The 19,638-nt window shown below is 38.6% G+C and overlaps 1 protein-coding gene across 1 annotated transcript in view; it reads right to left on the bottom strand.

The window, feature by feature from the left end:
* Positions 1-19,638, bottom strand: part of TMEFF1 (transmembrane protein with EGF like and two follistatin like domains 1) — a 101,064-nt gene that overhangs the window by 5,821 nt on the left and 75,605 nt on the right. Inside the window, exon 8 of the mRNA XM_054502129.2 lies at positions 10,469-10,592. Coding sequence (XP_054358104.1) covers positions 10,469-10,592 — 124 coding nt within the window. The remainder of the gene's footprint in view (positions 1-10,468; positions 10,593-19,638) is intronic.

Below are 19,638 nucleotides of genomic sequence, written 5' to 3'. Positions count from 1 at the left end.
TGTGAACTGCGCACACAAGGGATCTAGGCTGAGTGCTCCTTATGAGAATCTAATGCCTGAGGATCTGTCACCATCTCCCATCACCCCCAGATGGGACTGTCTAATTGCAGGAAAAACAAGCTCAGAGCTCCCACCGATTCTACATTATGGTGAGTTGTATAATTATTTCATTAAGTATTACCATGTAATATAATAGAAATAAAGTGCACAATAAATGTAATGCACTTGAATCATCCCCAAACCATCACCCCCACCCCCAATCCCCAGTCCATGGAAAAACTGTCTTCTACGAAACTAGTCCCTGGCAACAAAAAGGCTGGGGACCGCTGACGTACAATATGATATTTGGAAATGTATAGACATTGTGGAATGGCTAAATCAAGCTAATTAACATATGCATTACCTCATATAGTTATCATGTCTGTGGTGAGAACACTTAAAATCTACTCTCTTAGCATTTTTTTCAAAATAGATACATATAATTTCAAAACAGAAATATAATACTCCATCCAGTGACTGTAATATAGCTAGCATATCTATTCCCAGTTCTAAGACATGTCAGTTATTTTCAATTTTTCACAATTATAAATTAGATGTGGTAAACATCTTGGTGAATATGCACTTTTCTATATTTAGTGTTATCCCTTAGGGCTAAGTACCTGAAAATTAGACTACTGAAAAAATAGGTATAAACATTTACAGTTCTCTGAACATAGCACCAAATTATATTCAAGACACTTTTCAGTGTATAAAATATAAACATGTAAGATGCAAGGGGAAGATGAAAATAAGTTATTAATGACAGAAACAATGTCAAGCAGTCAAAGAGGTAAGCTGTAGGTACTAATCTTAGAAATTATCTGAATTCCAATTAAAAGTAGATAAAAAGACAACTGCATCAGCTGATGATAATTTGACAGGGAGAAATATTTAAGACACTTAACAGACAATTTAAATTTTTAAGCTGACAGCAGTGAAATGTATAAATTAGCCAGCCTTCAGTTAGAACTGATTAATAAAACATTTGAAGTATAAAAATAGTATTTATTAATGCCCCACAACTCATTAAGAAAAGAATTTGAGGCTGCTTATCACAAAGCACACACTAAAACAACAAAAAAGAAATGTGGGAGGAGGGAAACAGGGAAATCCAGGGGTGCTGCAAGTCTACCAATCCAGTCCCTGAGGTTCCTAGACACTTCCCAGTACATTTCACATTGGGCTGTACGCTTCCCAGCAAACAAAAAAAAAACCAAGCAGTGGGCAGGTATATGGATCATGGAAGAGAACTGAGAGCCTAGAAATAAACCCATATATCTATGGTCAATTGGTTTTGACAAGGGTGCTAAGATAACTCAATGGGGAAAGAACTGTCTCTTCAACAAATGGTGCTAACTGGATATCCACATGTGAAAGGATGAAGCTAGACCTCTTCCTCGTGTCATACACAAAAATTGCCTCAAAATGGATCACAGATCTAAATGTAAGAACTAAAACTATAAAACTCTGAAGAAAAAAATATAAGATACAGTTATTATGGAAAACCATACAGAATTTCCTCAAAAAATTAAAAATAAAACTACCACATGATCCAGCAATCTCATTACTGGGTATATAACTAAAGGAAATAAAATCAGTATATTGAAGAAATATCTGCACTACTATGTTTACTGCAGCATTATTCACAATAGCTAAGATATGGATTTCATCTAAGTGTCCATTAACAAATAAATGGATAAAATAATGAGGTATATATACAAAATGGAATACTATTCAGCCATAAAAAAGAAGGAAATCCTATCATTTGCATGGATGAACCTCCAGAACATTATATTAAGTGAAATAAGCCAAGCATAGAAAGACAAATACTGAGTGATCCCACTCATATGTGGAACCTAAAAAAGTTGATCTCATAGAAGTAGAGAGTAGAGTAGTGGTTACCAGGGACTGGTGTGGTAGGAGGTGGTTGAGGACATGTTGGTCAGGGGATACTAAATTTCAGTTAGATGGGAGGAGTAAGTTCAAGAAATGTAATGTACAACATGGTGACTACAGTTAACAATGCAGTGTATTCTTGGAAAATGCTGAGGATTTTAAGTGTTCTCACCACAAAAGTGGTAACAATGTGAGGTAATGCATATGTTAATCAGCTTGATTGGACATTTCACAATGTATATATATTTCCAAACATGATGTACATAATATGTATACATAATTTTGTCAATTTTTAAATAAATTTAATTTTTAAAAGAGAATAAAACATAGGAGTAAATCTTTGTGACCTCAGATTAGGCAACAATTTCTTAGATATGACACCAAAAAGCAAAAGCAACAAAAACAACAAAAAAGATAAATAGCACTAAATCAAAATTAAAATCTTTTGTACTTAAGGACATTATCAAGAAAGTGAAAAGACAACCCACAAAATGGAAAAAAAAATGTAAGTTCCATATATCTGATAAGGGACATATATCTAGAATATATAAATAACTAATACAACTCAATAATAGCCAAAAAATAAAATAAAATAGCAAAGGATGTGTACTGACATTTCTCCAGAGAAGATATACAAATAGCCAATAAGCAAATGAAAAGATGCTCAACATCATTAGCCATCATGGAAATAAAAATCAAAGCCACCATATATGCCAGTTTTTACAGTTACTAAGATGGCCTAAATCAAAAAGTCAGATAATTGCAAGTGTTGTCAAAGGTACTGCAGGGCATGTAAAATGATGCAGCCACTTTGGAAAACGGTCTGGCAGTTCCTCAAGATGTTAAACACTGGGTTACCATTTGGCCCAGCAATTCTACCACTAAGCTTTACACCCAAGTGAAATTAAAACATGTTCACACAAAAACTTGCAAATGATCATTCAGAGCAGCATTTTTCATAATAACCATAAAGTAGAAAGAACCTAAATTTTCATCGACTAATGATGAGTAGATTAAAAACATGTGGTGTTATCCATACAATGGAATAGTATTCAGCCACAAAAAAGGAATGAAGTACTGATATGTGTTATGACATGGATGAACCTGGAAAATATTACGCTAAGTGAAAAAAGCTAGACACAGGAGACCCCATACTATATAGTTCAATTAACTATCCCAAATAGGTAAGTCTATAGAGATAGAAAATAAATTAGCAGATGCCTAGAGCTAGGGAGCATGAGGAGATTTGGGAGTAAAAGCTAAAGGGTATGAGGTGTCCTCCTGAGGAGATGAAAATGTACTAAAATTGATTGTGGTGATGGTTGCACAACTCTGTGCATATATTAAACACCAATGGAGAAGGAAGGAAGGAAGGAAGGAAGGAGGGAGGAAGGGAGGGAGGGGAGGGAGGGAGAGAGGGGAGGGAGGGAGGGAGGGAGGGAGGGAGGGAGAGAAGGAGGGAGGGAGGACAGTTGACACAAAATACAATCTCCATAAAATCAAATCAAACAAGTCATTCAAAAGAAGCACAGTTATTACTGTTATGAAACTTAAGGGAACTTAATCTCATTGGTCCTCATTCAAAGAGGGCACCTTCCAACATAAAGAACATTATCCTCAACAACACAGCTGCAGTAAATTCAATGATATAATGAAGTCTCATGGGATTTTTAAAATAATGTCCTTCATGGTAGGCTAATGGCCAATAGTCAAAGCTCAGTAAAATAAAAACAGTTCCATAAGGAGCTGTAAGAATGTCCTAGATATGCAGCTCTCTAATGGTTTGGCTTAAGCCAAAGATTAAAATCAGTGTATCAAAAAGAACCAATAGGCCATATATCATCCCTGCAGTTCTCCCTGGGTATTATTTTCTCCAACTGACTTTTGGTTATACTATCTGATATGGTTTGGCTGTGCCCTACCCCAATCCCATCTTGAATAGTAACTCCCACAACTCTCAAGTGTCGTGGGAGGAACTCAGTGGGAGGTGATTGAATTATGGGGGCAGGTCTTTCCTGCACTGTTCTTGTGATAGTAAATGAGTCTCACGAGATCTGATGGTTTTAAAAACTGGAGTTTCACTGCACAGGCCCTCTCTTTGCCGGCTGCCATCCAGGTAAGATGTGACTTGCTCCTCCTTGCCTTCCCCCATGATTGTGAGGCCTCCCCAGCCATGTGGAACTGTAAGTCCAATTAAACCCTTTATTTTGTAAATTGCCCAGTCTTGAGTATGTCTTTATTAGCAGTGAAAACAGACTAATACACTCTCCTAATACCTAGAGTACTAAATTCTAGGTTATTACTTCTTCTTCTGTTACTGATTAAAGGCAGATCCAGGGATTCAGTCCTCCACTTTCTATTTTCATCCCAAACACCTTCCAAAGGCAATCCCATTCACTCCCACTGTCTCACGTGTGAATTCATTCACACATCCATTTACCACAATTATTGAGCACCTGCTATGTGCCACCTACTGTGGTGAGCATTTGGGATGTATCAGTGAACAGAACAGATAAAGATCCCTGGCCTGCTTACCAGCTACGGGGAGAAGAGTGTCAATAAACAAAGTAAGTGAATTAAATGGTTATGTTAGAAGGTGATATGTACTACAGGGGATGTGGGGTGTGGGGTGTTAAGGGAAACTGCGAACACCAGGTATGAGCCAGGAAAGTTGCAGGAAGGGAGGGTTGCAATTTTAAATAAGGCAATCCGGGTAGGTTAAGAAAGTGACACATGAGTAAAGACTTGAAGGAGGTGAGGAGTCTGCCATGCAAACAATTGGAGGACAGCATACCAGGCAAAGGAAGAGCCAGTGCAAGTCCCCTAAGTGGGAGCATCCACGCATGCATGGCATGCCCAAGAACAGCAAGTGTGGCTGGAGAGGAGGGGGTGAGGGAGAAGAGAGCCAGACAGAGAGGTGAAGAGACAAAACTGTGTAGGGCCTTCTGCACTTAGTGAGATGAAGGAACCACTGGAAGGATTTTAGCAGAGGAATGATATGAACTGACTTTTATTTTTAAAGGTTCACTCTGCACTTTGGGAGGCCAAGGCAGGTGGATCACCTGACGTCAGGAGTTCGAGACCAGCCTGTGCAACATGATGAAACTGTCTCTATAAAAAAATGCAAAAATCTGCCTGGCCAATATGGTGAAACCCCATCTCTACTAAAAATACAAAAAATATCCGGGTGTGGTGGCACACGCCTGTAATCCCAGCTATTCAGGAGGCTGAGGCATGAGAATCATTTGAACCCAGGAGGTGGAGGCTGCAGTGACCTGAAATCACACCACTGCACTCCAGCCTGGGCAACAGAGTGAGACCCTGTCTCAAAAAAAAAAAAAGAAAAGAAAAAAGGCGGGGGCACTCACTCTGTCTGCTGTTTTGATTATGGACTGTAGAATACAATCACGGAGACTACTGCAAAAATCCCAGGGAAACATTGGCCTGCCCTAGGAATAGCACTGGCAATGGTGAGAAGTAATCAAATTCTGGAGATATTCTGAAACAGAATTCCCAGCTGATTGGATAAGAAAGAGAAGTCAGAGATACATCAGAGGGTGTTTTGTCTGAGCAACTGAAAAGATAGAGTTGGAATCAATTGAGATGAAGAAGGTGGCAGGTAAAGCAGGTTTAGGGAGGGAGAGCAGATCAGGAGATCGGCTTTAGTCCTGTTGAGATTGAGGTGTCAGACATCCATGTGGAAATGTAAAGGAGGCATATGGATCTACGAGTTTCAAATTCAGTAAAGAAGTCTGGGATTTATGTAAATCAGGAGTTATTAGCATATGTCATGGAAAGCCCTGAGACTGGACAGAATCTCTAAGGGAAGAGGACTGGGACTGAACCCGGGTACACTACTACATTGAGAGGTCAGGGAGCAAAGGGGGAAGCAGCCAAGAAAACTAGAACGTCCAGCAAAGTAGGAAAAAAAACAAGAGACAGTATAATTCTTGACACCAAGTGAAGAATGCGTATCACACAGGAGGGGGTGATCAACTGTGTCAAATGCACTGATCATTCAAAAGTAATTTGAGACTAAGTACTGACCACTGAATTTAGAAATGAGAACAGTCTCAGTGGAGTGTTAGGGACAAAAGTTTGTTGGGGTGAGTTCAAGAGAAATGGGAAGTAAGGAACTGGAAATAGACTTTAGACAACTCTTTCGAGTTCTATGAAGGAAAGGAAACAAACAGGACAGTAACTGGTGGGAATGAGAATGAGGAGTTTTTTTCCAAGATGGAATAAATAAAAGTTTATCAATATATATGAGATATACTGATATCAAGTTCTATGATACAGAGAAACAGGGTGAGGATTGCTGGTAGGTGATAGTGAAAGTGTGTGCAGGTTCTCATATTGCTTCCATTTTCTCAGTGAACTTGGAAAGAAGATCAACAGGCAAGAGTGAGGATGAGAGAGGAGGTACTGCTAATCTGAGGAGAGAGGAGAAGGTACAAAGAAATCCTACAGGAGAGGAGGAGAATGAATAAACTGCAGGTATAGAATGACTGCCGGGGCAGCATAAAGGGCCCACCTTGAGACCGATAGGTATGTCAGTGAGACAAGTTAACCAGTGGTGTGCTTTTCACTGACAGCCATGATCAGCTGCATGTATAGGTATGCAGTGGGTGGACAGCTGGGAGGAACCAGGACTACAGTTTTGGCAAGTGAGTATGATGAAGCAATAGAGGAATGTAGGATTCAAATGCAAAAGGAACTACAATGACTGGCCATGGAATTTTCACTAACGAGGGGAAGAGAATATCCAGGGAGAGACACTGAAAAGGTGATAAGATCAATAAATGGGAGGGCTAGTGGGATAGAAGAATTGCTAGGTAGAAAGTAAAATGGATATGCTAGAGAGGGAATGATTCTCAAATGTATGTCTTCAATCACATCTCCCTCATCAGTTCCAAAACTAAAATATATCCAGCAGCCCACTAGACATCTGTAAGCGGATATCCCACAGGCATCTTAGACCAAGCACATCAAACTGAATATATCATTTTCCCTCAAACCTTCTCCCTCTTCCCAACGCATTTCCCACTCAATCTTGTGTTAGCCAGAAACCCAGGAGACTCTCCTGACTCTTCATCCCACTAACCTTCACCAAACCCCCAGGTTCTCGTGCTCATATCCAACCTAACAGGTCAGTCACCGACATCTGTGAGTTCAACCACCTAATGATCTCTCTGCAATCCATTTATTTTCTCAGCCTCACAACTGCTTTACACTTAATTCAGGCCCTTACTTCTTACTAAGTCTCCTAAATTTTCTAATCTACTTTCCACAATGTCACCAGAGTGGCTTTCAGATTTGATTGCATCATTGCTACTTAAAATCCTCTAATGGTGTCTCACTGCCTTTAAAATAAAAGCCAAGTTCCTGGGATGGCCCAAATGTTCCTATAAGACCTGACCCTTCCTCCAACAATGTCCCCCACCCATCTTCAGGCTGACGTGCCTTTTCTGAAGTCCCAAATCGTCTCATGTATACCTGTGTATGATAGCATTTTCCATATTATAATTACTTATTTGTCAGTCTCTTCCACCAGGTTGTATGCTTTTTAAAGGCAAGATCCCTGGATCTCTGTCATAGTTGAATTTGACACCCCAATATCAGGGAGAATTTGGCATTAATAAGTCAATCAACCAATCAATCAATCAAAAAACAAATCAGGCCAGGTGCAGTGGCTCACGCCTGTAATCCCAGCACTTTGGGAGGCTGAGGCAGGTGGATCACTTGAGGTCAGGAGTTTGAGACTAGCCTGGCCAACATGGCAAAACCCTGTCTCTACTAAAAATAGAAAAATTAGCCAGGCATGGTGGCACACACCTGTAATCCCAGCTACTTGGGAGGCTGAGGCAGGAGAATCGCTTGAACCTGGGAGGTGGAGGTTGCAGTGAGCCAAGATTGCGCCACTGCACTCCAGCCTGGGTGACAGATCAAGACTCCATCTCAAAACAAAAACAAAACGAAAAATCAATGGTACCATAATGCTAGAAGACTTTAACCTAACAATAGGACTGTGGCTAAAAGCTGTTTATCCTTGCCTGTTTACTGCTATGCAAACACACCTACCTACTAGCAGAAGTGCACAAGATATCATGGCCTGATTCCTATAGACACTGCACAGACTCAGACAAAAGAAAAAGATCAACTGCTTTTAAGGAGTTATAATTGTGCAGAAAAGGGATTCTTTAGCATTTAAGATACTCCTCTTAAAAATTTATCATCATCACACGTCGTTCAAAAAATATTTACTGAGTACCTACTGGGCTAGGTCCTATACTAGCCACAGGGAAAACAGTGGTTAACAAAACAAAGAGCCCCTGACTAACGGGCTTAGAGTCTAATAATATCAACTGCTATTCACTAAGTACATAGTACATTGACCAGGTATCAGGCTAAGCACTTTACATATATTATCTTACTTAATTTTAACAACATGAGATAGGTACTATTACTATTCTACTTTAAGAAAGATGAAAATGAGGCTTAGATATTTTACGTAACTTCCAAAGAACACACAGCCAATAATTGGTCAAGTCAGTGTATCCAATTTCAAAGCCTTTAACCTGTACACCATTCAATCCTCTTACTTTCAGTAAGTAAAATACTAGAAAATGACCTTGTATCACATCATTACCAGAACATGATCCTCTCTCTCATCCTTCATTTAAGTATCTTGAAAGACGCACCATCCTAAGAGGACAAGATCCAAACTTCTATCAAGCTATCCATGCCACTGTAGGACAAACATGAAGAGCCCACTGTAAGATTTAGTTTAAAAAATGGCCTGGGCCAGGAGCAGTGGCTCACACCTGTAATCCTAGCACTTTGGGAGTCTGAGGCGCACAGATTTAATGAGCTAAGGAGTTCAAGACCAGCCTGGGCAACACAGCAAAACCCTGTCTCTACTAAAAATGCAAAAAATTAGGCTGGGCACGGTGGCTCACACCTGTAATCCCAGCACGTTGGGAGGCCAAGGTGGGCAGATCATGAGGTCAAGAGATCAAGACCATCCTGGCCAACATAGTGAAACTCCGTCTCTACTAAAAACACAAAAATTAGCTGGGCATGGTGGCGTATGCCTGTAGTGCCAGCTACTCAGGAGGCCACGGCAGAAGAATCACTTGAACCCAGGAGGCGGAGGTTGCAGTGAGCCGAGATCACACCACTGCACTCCAGCCTGGTGACAGAGCGAGACTCCATCTCAAAAAAACAAAAAAACAAAAAATTAGCCAAGCATGGTGGCACGTGCCTGCAGTCCCAGCTACTCAGGAGGCTGAGGCAGGAGAATCGCTTAAACCTGGGAAGCCAAGGTTGCAGTGAGCCAAGATCGCACCACTGCACTCCAGTCTGGGCGACAGAGCAAGACTATCTCAAAAAAAAAACAAAAAACAAAAAACAAAAACCTGGCCTGTTACCATTCGTACAGCTGGATTTTTTAAATGTTGACAAAAAAAGAAGAGAAGGCTAGCTCCTTCAAAGACAAGGAGAACTTTCGATCAGGAAAAAGCAGATGTCTTAACGAAGAACTATTCAACCATTAACAGTTTACAGTGTTTTGTTTTGTTTCTTCTTTTTTAAGCAGGAGAAAAGCAGGGGAAAAAAATCAGGAGCAGGGAGCTAAAGAAGTAGAAGGACCCAAGAGACTGGATTTCCAATTGCTTCCTCTTATTTTTTTGGAAAGAAAGATACACTGGCTTCTAGGTGGACCGAACAAAAGAAAAGTATAGTATTTCTCCATGTTTTGATGTTTTGACTAAGAAAGGAAAAAAAGGATCTGGTCAAACTCCAGGAGGCAAGGGTGAGCAAAATGACAGCAATGTCCCCTTGTCTATAGAAACATCACCTGGCTAACTAGACCAACATCAAGCAGATGATGAGCTCCTAGCAGCAGCCGCAAAAAGGTGTATCCGCAGACAGGCAAGAGCAGCAAAAAACACTAAGATCATTAGGTAGGGTATCGGAAAGTCTGAGACTTAGTTTTTTCCCGGCTCTATTTCTAACTTGCTGTTGACCTTGAACAACATAACCTCTCTGGAATCAGGGATTTAAGGATTTACGCCCTTTCCATTTTCATTTCTCAATTCACACCAGGTTCTTCGTCCCCATCCCCTTATTTTTAGAAATCTATTTTAGCACATATTTTATTTGAGTTACATGTTCTCTGTTCTTAATACAGTCTTTAGTCCCTCAACCACCTTGTGACAGATTGCCTAAAAACCAAAATAGTGTTGGAATGTGGCACATTTATTTTTTATATTAAAAATGTGTAGTATTATATTTAAAATGTTAAGCCCATAATCTCAAAGCCCTAAAAAAAAAAAAAATTGACTTTTGTTTTCTGCATATTACTTGCCAGTTTTTTTTTCCAAATGATGCTGCTGATTTGTTTTTTACTTGTCTACTGCAAATAAACACTACTTTTTGGTAATATTTAGTCTACATTTCATTCCCTTCTATAGAGCAACAACCATTGATGAAAAAAAAAATGCTCACCACTGATCTGGAAGCACTCACTTACCTACAAGAAGCCTTCTGAGTAGAATAGATGAATTCACATTTTCCATGGATGCAGTAACCATTGAGGTTTTCAGGGCAAGGCATGTGGTTTCCAATATAAACATCTTCTCTTTGATCACTAGCATCTTAAAAGAACATAAACCAGATCGTTCAATAATGAAACGCAAGCTGAAAAATAAGGACTTTTCAAATGTTCTGAAACAGCAAATGAATTCACCCGCTGTCAACCACCTACTGGCAATTTGAAAAGAAAATTTATCAGATAAGGGGTTAGATAAGATCCAGGGTCTCTTCTAATTCCTATTATGCCATAAACACAGCAGGCAAACTGTTTAGATTCAAAACATTTAAAAATATTTGCAGAATGTGACCGCTAGGAGTTACTGTTGTTTAAAAACAATCTGGCAAAGAAAACTAAACACCTTTGCTAAAGAAATAAATGCTCTAGAAGAAAGTTCACCTCTGTGACAGACAGATGGTGTACACAGAATTGGCTTTTGGGGAATGAACTTAATCATTTATTTGAGGGCTATGAAATTGAGGCCAAAGAACCTGAATGACAGAGAGCAAATTAAGGGATTCTGAAATTTTAGGGTTAAAGGTTTATTTTTGGAATGAAAATTATCAAGCATGATTTTTTTCCCAAGTGAAAATAGCTTTGCTGCTCTTTTCATATAGTTTTTCTTAGTATATGGTCATTATTTTAAAAATTCAAGTAATATAGAGGTTAAAAAAGAAATTCAAAATAACCTGAGATCTCGCTCTCCAAAAATAAAACACTGTCAACATGTTGATGAACATCTGCTCAGACTTAAGTATAATGATTTGAACTGAACTGAAGTGAAGAAAATGAAGAGTCAGGAAGGAGAGATGGAACGGGTCAGGAAAGATGAAAACATAGGAACTTGGTCTTCAAAATCAATCAGATTCATTCACTCATTCATTCTCTATATATACATCACACACTCATATATGCACACACACATACATAAATAAATTTGGGAATGGATTTTTGTACTTTCTTTGGTATATGCACCAATACATTAATCCTAAGCTCAAAGGACCCAGAATTCCGCAATATTTACAGGCCTGTCCATGTGCAGGAAAAATCCCCAGGCTTCCTGCCATTTCTATCTTACACAGTTCTAGCTAACAGATTCTGTGCACTATAGCCGTACCTGCAGCATACTACCCTCTTAAACCTGAGACTTCATAACTATAAATTCAGAATAATAGGGCCTATACTTCATGCAGTTTTGAGAGGACTAAAGGAGATAACAAATGCATGTACAATACCACCAAAACAACCAGCTATTTATATAGCACATCATGTAACATCACAGGGCCTATCTCCCCAAAACACAAATAAAAGATATTAATACAATTTTTTAATGTTAATGGAAAAAAAAGGAATGAAATAGTGAGTTCTATGTATGTGTATGGGGAAGATGAAGAGGAAGATCAAGGGAGAAGTGAGAATAGAGGTGCCAAGTGTAAAAAAACCCTGAGAATCAAAAATGCGGATTTTCTGAGGATCAAAATTTACATATAGACAGAAAAAAACCTTAATGATTATTAAGGTCAGTGATAGTAGAACTAAAGCAGAGAGAAATCAGACCAAAATGATATTATTTTTCCTCAAAGTGTATATATTTAAATTGTGCTAATTTAATTTGTGCCTAGAAAGAGAACACATCTAAAAGTCAGGGAACCTAACATATAAATTCTCAATTTAAAAAATGTCTTTACTGCTTTGTGACCTCATTCAAATCACTTCTTCTCTCTGAGGGAAATGAATGAGACCAGCACTACCCAACATAGGTATAGTACAAGACACATATGTAATTTTATATTTTCTAGTAGCCCAGATTTTAAAAAGTAAATAGAAACAAGTAAATTAATTTTAATCATATATTTTAATCCAATATAGCCAATAAATACCATTTTCACATACTACGAATATTAAAAATTGAGATATTTTTACTTTTTAAAGTAAGTCTCCAAATTCTGATATTTTACACCCACAAAAGATCTAAATTCTGACTAGCCACATTTCAAGTGCTCATAGCCACACCAGCCTAGTAGCTATCATAATGGAAAGTGTAAAACAGATCACTAATTTATCATCTACTGATCACTTTGTACATGCTGGGTACTCTGCTAGGTGCTGGGAATACAAAAATGAAAACATATCCTGTCGTCAAAGGGCTTAAGGTCTCCTCCAGCTCCCAGACTATAATTCTGCCATGGCAAAAGAAATCAAGCCCTCTTTTGGGCTGCTATGATCCTGAGCACTTACTCCTCTATTATAACACTCACAATACTGCCTGTTTTATTGCTATTTGGGTTTTTTAAGTCAGCCTCTACCATAAGACTGTGAGCTCCTTAATAATCTAGCTGCTTGTGTTATTCGTTTCTGTATAACTCCTAACATTTAGAATGTAGTACATATAATGGCTAAGAACACAGCTCTAGAGTCAGACTGCCTAGGTTTGAATTCTGGTTACAACACTCTCTAGCTGTGTGACCCAAAGGCAGTTACTTAACTATTTCTGGCCCTCAGTTTCTTAATCTGAGAAATGAAGATGATAGTGATGTCTACTTCTTGTAGGGTTGTTTTGAGGCCTAAATGAGATAGTATATTTAGTGTATTAAGTATGTAAGTGTGTATAGAACTTAGAAAAATGCCTGGTAAACAATAAGTACTTAATAAATAAGTATTACCAAGTATTGTTCCGTGCTCAACAAATGTTTGTTAAATGAATAAATTCTAATTTTCTCCTGGTAAAGGGAGAAAAAAACAGTTATAAATTGCATCTTTGTTGTTTTCCATTGACAAAATTATTATCCAATAAAGGTTTCCATCTTGAATTCCTTAGTGAACTGGACTGTCTGCAGTAGTCCTATCCTGTGTTTCCTAACAGAGGTCAAAACTTAATTATCACATCTTTTATTTATTAATACTTGTGATCCAAGCAGAAGACTTTCCTAAAGTAATTTAGCTTTGATGAGAAATAGTTTATCAGAAGCCAAATAACTGAAATCAAATATACTTTTCTTGCTACAGTTTCAAACTAAAAATGCCACTCTACATTCCCAATCAGGCCATAAGTGAACTGAGGAAAGTGGTCATCTCCCATAGCATTTCTCAGAACCTGGTCATGAAAGGGTATAACAATGGGACAATAGAGAATAACGTTATGCACCAACCTATGATAATAAGTCCTATAAGGATAAAGTCCTAGTAATAGGACTGTGCAGGTCTGTAGAGGCTGTGGTAATGTACTAATCTACCATAAGAAAGTTCTTTAAACAGCAAAGAATTTCAAGAATAATGCAGAGCTGAAAGCTATCAGAGAACTCAGCTAGGTGAAAGCAGTCAGAGAAAGTTAACCAAATTAAAAACAAGGTTTTGAGAAATTAATAGAAAAAGTATGGCACCAATAAACATATACTGAATGAATTAATGAAAGAATGTGGTATCAAGCTGTAGGCAAAATGAAGCTATATAAAACATGAACATGTCTAATAAGGCTTTGAAACCTGTGCCAACATCCAAATTCACAGAGTCTAATATTCCGCGCAATGCCAACTTTATTCATCCCATTAAACGTACATACTATTTCTGGGCATAGCTACATGCTCAGCTAAGCTACAGAGAATATTTTTTTAAAAAAAGCATGCATGGTCCTTGCCCTCAAGAAGCTTATAGTCTATTTAGAAAATCAGCGTATATACACAAAAAGCTGAATAACACAAGGGGAAGGGGTCCCATGTGGCAGTTTACAATTAAATGACAAAAGATGGTTTTATAACACTGGGTGCTATGGAAGTTCAAACTGAAAGGAGAACTCACTGTAGGCTAAAGGATTTATTGATAGGGTAGGACTCAAGTTAAGACTCAAAGCATAAATAGATTTAGACAGAGGAATGGTGGAAGCCAAAGGGAAGGTATAATACACACGGCATTCTGAAGAATAAACAGTAGCAACCTAGGTAGAGTGATACATTCAGACTGGGGAAGGGTATATGTCAAAGTTGGAAAAGCAGGCTGAAACTAGATTATGGAAAAATTTGAATTCTAGGTGAGACATGTTTTCTTCATCATATGGACAACGAATTCACTCACTAAAGGCCTTTTGAAGAGCAGTACAAAGAAAGCCGGGTTTTACGTGAAAATTAGTTGAGAGTAGTTGCCTAGAGCTGGTGGTTAAGCAAATGGGGAGTGACTGACAATAATGGGTATGGAGGTTCTTTTAAGGGTGCAGAAAATGTTCTAAAATTAGATTATGATAACACTTTTACAACTCTGTAAATATACTAAAAACCACTGAATTGCACACTTTAAACAGGTGAACTTAATGGCATGTAAATGGCATCTCAATAAAGATATTAAAATAATTAATTGTATGCCAGCATATAAGATAATGGGGCAGGGGAACTAGGAAGACCATATATATATATATATATATATATATATATATATATATCAGGTGACCAATTAAAAGATTAGTACATAATCCATTAACTGGGAATGGTGGTGCACACCTGTAAGCCGAGCTACTCGGGAGGCCGAGCTACTCGGGAGGCTGAGGCACAAGAATCACTTGAACCCAGGAGGTGGAAGGTTGCAGTGAGGTGAGATCGCACCACTGCACTCCAGCCTAGGTAACAAAGCAAGACTGTGTCTCAAAAAAATAAAGAAGGTTAGCACATAATCCAAACTCGTAGCAACAAAAAGCTAAGCTAAATCTCAGCAGTAGGAGTAGACACTAGACACACAGAAAAAATAAAAATGGTTTGAAGATGTTTTGGAAAGTGAATGAGCTCAGAAACTCAGATCTGGAAGGGTCCTTGGAGGCCATCTGGTTTGATAAAGGAATCTCTTTAGTTTTATAACCCTCAAAGCCTATGTCTACTTGAACACTTCCAGAACTCATAATACAGTTCATTCTAATACCATCAGATTTTCTTTATGTTGAATGAAACCTCGCTTCAACTTGGTGTAGACTTTCCCACATCTGTTTATCCTCTCCCCTCTATTAACCAATCTTTTATTTTTAAGCTCAGATTTCCCCAGTCCCACCCCTATTCAAACAACTTACAACTATCTTGAAGAGTGGTACCCAGCACTAACCCCGTACATTTAAGAGTTTAGTAGAACAAAACTGTCCTCTTTATTGAAGATGCTTGTAATACAGAATTATGTAAAAATGACTCCAAACGTGAGCCTAATGATGGGGGTTCCATAGACAGAATGTAGTAAGCTGAGGTCAAGTTTAGATCTCCAGTCATTCAAAAAGTATTTTTTAAGCATCTATTATGTTCCAGGCACTATGGTAGTTCCAGAAGTTTGAAGCAATGGCAAAACAAACAAGTAAACACAAGGACCCGCCAGGCAACTGAATATGTGAAACCAGTGCTTGAAAAAAGATCCAGGCTCGAGAACAAGTGTTAAGGTTCACCAAAGTAATAGCTCAGAGGGGATTAAATATCTGAAGGTAATTAAGAAAGCAAGGAGGCAGAAAAGAATTCTAGAATCATGGTACAAAGGGAAGGAGCAGCACTTAGGGTCAGAAAGTCTGAATTCCAGTTGCTGTTCTGCCATTCTATATGGGCAAAACTCCTGCAGTTTCAGCTTCTTCATCTGCAAAATGAGGATAAACTTGGTTGTTATGAGGACTAAATAACATTAATATATGAAAGCACCTGGCACATAGTAAGGCACTCAATTAATAACTATTAAATGAAAGAATATCCTACTGATGTCACTTATGAACTATAATATTAAATAGCAAGACAGATAACTAACTCACCAATGGTGAGACTGTTGAGCACAGCCAGGTTATTGAACATGAAACTAGGAAACAAAAGTATTAAAAATAACCATAATAACACTGATAATGAACTCAGTAACATAGTGTTTAATATTCATAGTGATCTTAGGTAGTAGATATTACTGTCCCTAATTACAGATGTGATCAATGAGGCTCAGAGAAATCAAGACACACAGCTATTAGGCATAGACCAAGTCTGACTCCAGAGGGCAAGCTCTTAGCCATTACAGTATTATTTCTCCAAGCGATCCTAGGAGATGTGTAGGAAACAGATAAAAAGCAGAATGGCCAAGCACCTGCTCTCCAGGCCAAGTAAATTAGCCAACTTCAAAAAGGAAAGATAAAAAGCCTCAAAAGATGTAACATAACATGGTTTCAGAAACAACAGCAGAGATGTTACCTGCACACAGTAAGAACTGAGCACAGAATGATCCTGCCTAAACAAGCCCTTAGCCAAGTGGTGACAGGCTCCAAGAACAACAACTGCAACTGCTAGTCTCTGAACAATGTGTGTGTGTGTGTGTGTACAATATAAAAAGTATATTTGGTCACCAAATGGCTCCTTTCACCCACAGAGGCATTCAGAAACAAATCCACCACCAGCTGCAGTGTTTTCAAATACAAAGGATAGTTGTGGTTCTAAGGGATGATGTTATGAAAAAACCCAGTACCAGATGGCTTATCTGCAAAGGCTTGTTCCACTGGCTATCTGTCGTGGTCCAACAGTGTACAACCAAAATAAAGCATGAGGAGTTGCTAGTAGCAATGGAGACATGTACCTGGAAGGTAAACCGCTGAGGCCACAACTATATCAACACTGCATCAGTAACCCTGGGGCTCATTATTTCTATAAATCTCTACAGTTAAAAAATTCAAAATATTCTGTCTTGCTTCCCCTATACTACCCTGCACCCCCCCAGCCTTCATCACTAACATATCCCTCCCCTAACCACAGTCTGCTTGGACTCCATTAAGGAATTATCTTCTGCTATATAAACTCCTACCTACACTCCAATGCCTCCCACTCTCCCAATTCTAAACTCCACTGTCCTCCACACCAGGCCTGATTCCTCCTTTCCTAGCCTGCCCACTGTGCCCAGAGAAACACCTTTTCTAACATGAATAGGTACATCTACCTCAACTACTCCCTTAGAAAATACTCCTTTCATCTTCCTGATGTACCAAGACCACATTATTTCCTAGATTCCCTTCCTTCCCTTTTCCCCTCATGTGCTCGCCACTGTTACTTCCAGCCCAGCATTCCACTCTCAGCTCCCCAGTACCTTCCTCTCTTAGGAGCCTACTAATCATCCTCTGCATGACTCTCCACCAAGCTCCATGACATTCTCTGATTTCCTTCATTGATCTTAGCGCTTGGCTCACAGTCTTTCCTTTTGATGAGGTATATTTGTCAAAATCGTTTTTAAAAGGACATATCAAAAGAGCTGGAGTGAAATATCTAAACAGTCACCAGTAATGGAAATGATATCAATATCTCGCTATCTCAGGTATCCCTGGCCAGCAGCAGGAGGAGAGACTAATAAGGCTCAAGGATGAGACCAAAGATGGGGTGGGGGTTGGGACAAGGTGGAGCTCAGGAACAAAGTGAGAATGTCTTCATAATAATAAAAAGGGTGGTATAGTTAGATTATAGGCTGTATGAGCATATCTTTGAATCAAAATGGTCACATTAAAATGTCATATACCACAAAGAAACTTCCTGTGCAGGTGGAAATGGTATCAATTATAAGATGTGGTATATGTGAAGTATATTCATTGGTCAAGATTTGTGCATTTCAGTGCTATAAATTACACCTTTAAAAACCATAAAATGAGAATAATGATAATCACACGGGTGGAAGTATACACAAAGAATGACAATGCTGACAACTGTTGAAGGTGGGTACTGGGTAAATGAGGTTTATTATACTATTCTCTTTATATATCATAGATACATGTTTTCTAAATGTCACATACCCATCTCCCATACAACTCATGCTCAATCATATCCTTTATGACTTCAACATCTACAACAGAGCTTCTAACACTCCAATTTCAATATTTACCACAGGTTTTCCAACAGCCCAAGAAAAGCTCTAATTCAGCAGCTATTCTAGACATACAAATGCTCCATTTCACAAGCACTCTTCTCTAAGAGCTAAGTTTTAAAAGACATTTCTTACTGAGCACTATCTTCCAATCTTTCCAGCTTCTTGCTGGTGCTGTGTTCCTGCTTTTCATTTTGTAGCCTCCATCCCCAGATCACTGCCTTACCTACCCAATCTTGGCTGTGTGTTGCAGATGTGGATATTTACTAAGGGCCTCCTATAAATGCCGTGAGAACAAAAAAAAAAAAATAAAAGCAAATGAGGTAAAAATAAACACAATAAAAATAGAGTTACCTTTTAACCTCTATTTCCTATGAGAACACTTTTACAATTTGGGTTTCATCTTTCATCCTTCATGGAAGAAACTTGGTCCAAGATTGTCAATGATCCCCTTGTCTTCAAATTCAAGCATAGTTTAGTCCTTGTCTTCTCATACCTTTCTGTAGTTTTTTAAGCTACTGGCCATCCTTTCCCTTGTAGCTTCTGTGTACTCTTCTTGATTTTCTTCCTCTCAGTCCTCTTTCTGCTTCATCCCAAGTTGGGCCTTCTCTCCTTTCTAAATAATAGTGCATCCAACAGAACTTTCTTCAACTCTGAAAATGTTCTATATCTGTGCTGTCCCATATGGTAGTCACTGGTAATATCTGGCTATTGAACATCTGAAATAGGGCTAGTATGCTTTTTTTTTTTTTTTTTCCCAAAACAGCGTCTCGCTTTGTCGCCCAGGCTTAAGTGTAGTGGTGCAATCTCAGTTCACTGCAGCCTCAACCTCCTGGGCTCTAGCCATTCTCCCACGTCAGCCTCCCGAGCAGCTGCGACCACATCGCGTACCACCACCACGGGTTAATTTTGTTTAGAGACAAGGTCTCACCATGTTATCCAAGCTGATTTCATTTTAATTTAAATTTAAATAGCTACATGTGGCCAGTAGCTATTATAACAGACAATACTCTCTCTCATTCATTCTTGTGGCTTCAGTTATCACCTCTATATCCAAAGACTGACTCACAAATTTATACTAAACAAAGTGACCTGGATGAGTTCCACAAGCACCTCAAACTCTAAAATATAATCAATCATCTCCACCATCAACTCCTCCCTTACTTTATTCCAAACACCTTTACCTATCTAATATCCTTAGTTCTGTGAACAGAATTCATCATCTAAGTCATCTGAGCTTGAAGACTTAAGTCATTTTTAACTCTCTGTCTCTCATATCTAAGATG

Source organism: Pongo pygmaeus, chromosome 13, assembly GCF_028885625.2.
Source record: "Pongo pygmaeus isolate AG05252 chromosome 13, NHGRI_mPonPyg2-v2.0_pri, whole genome shotgun sequence".
NCBI lineage: Eukaryota > Metazoa > Chordata > Mammalia > Primates > Hominidae > Pongo > Pongo pygmaeus.
Note: the sequence above shows the minus strand (reverse complement) of the source record. Positions and strands in the feature narration are given on the sequence as shown.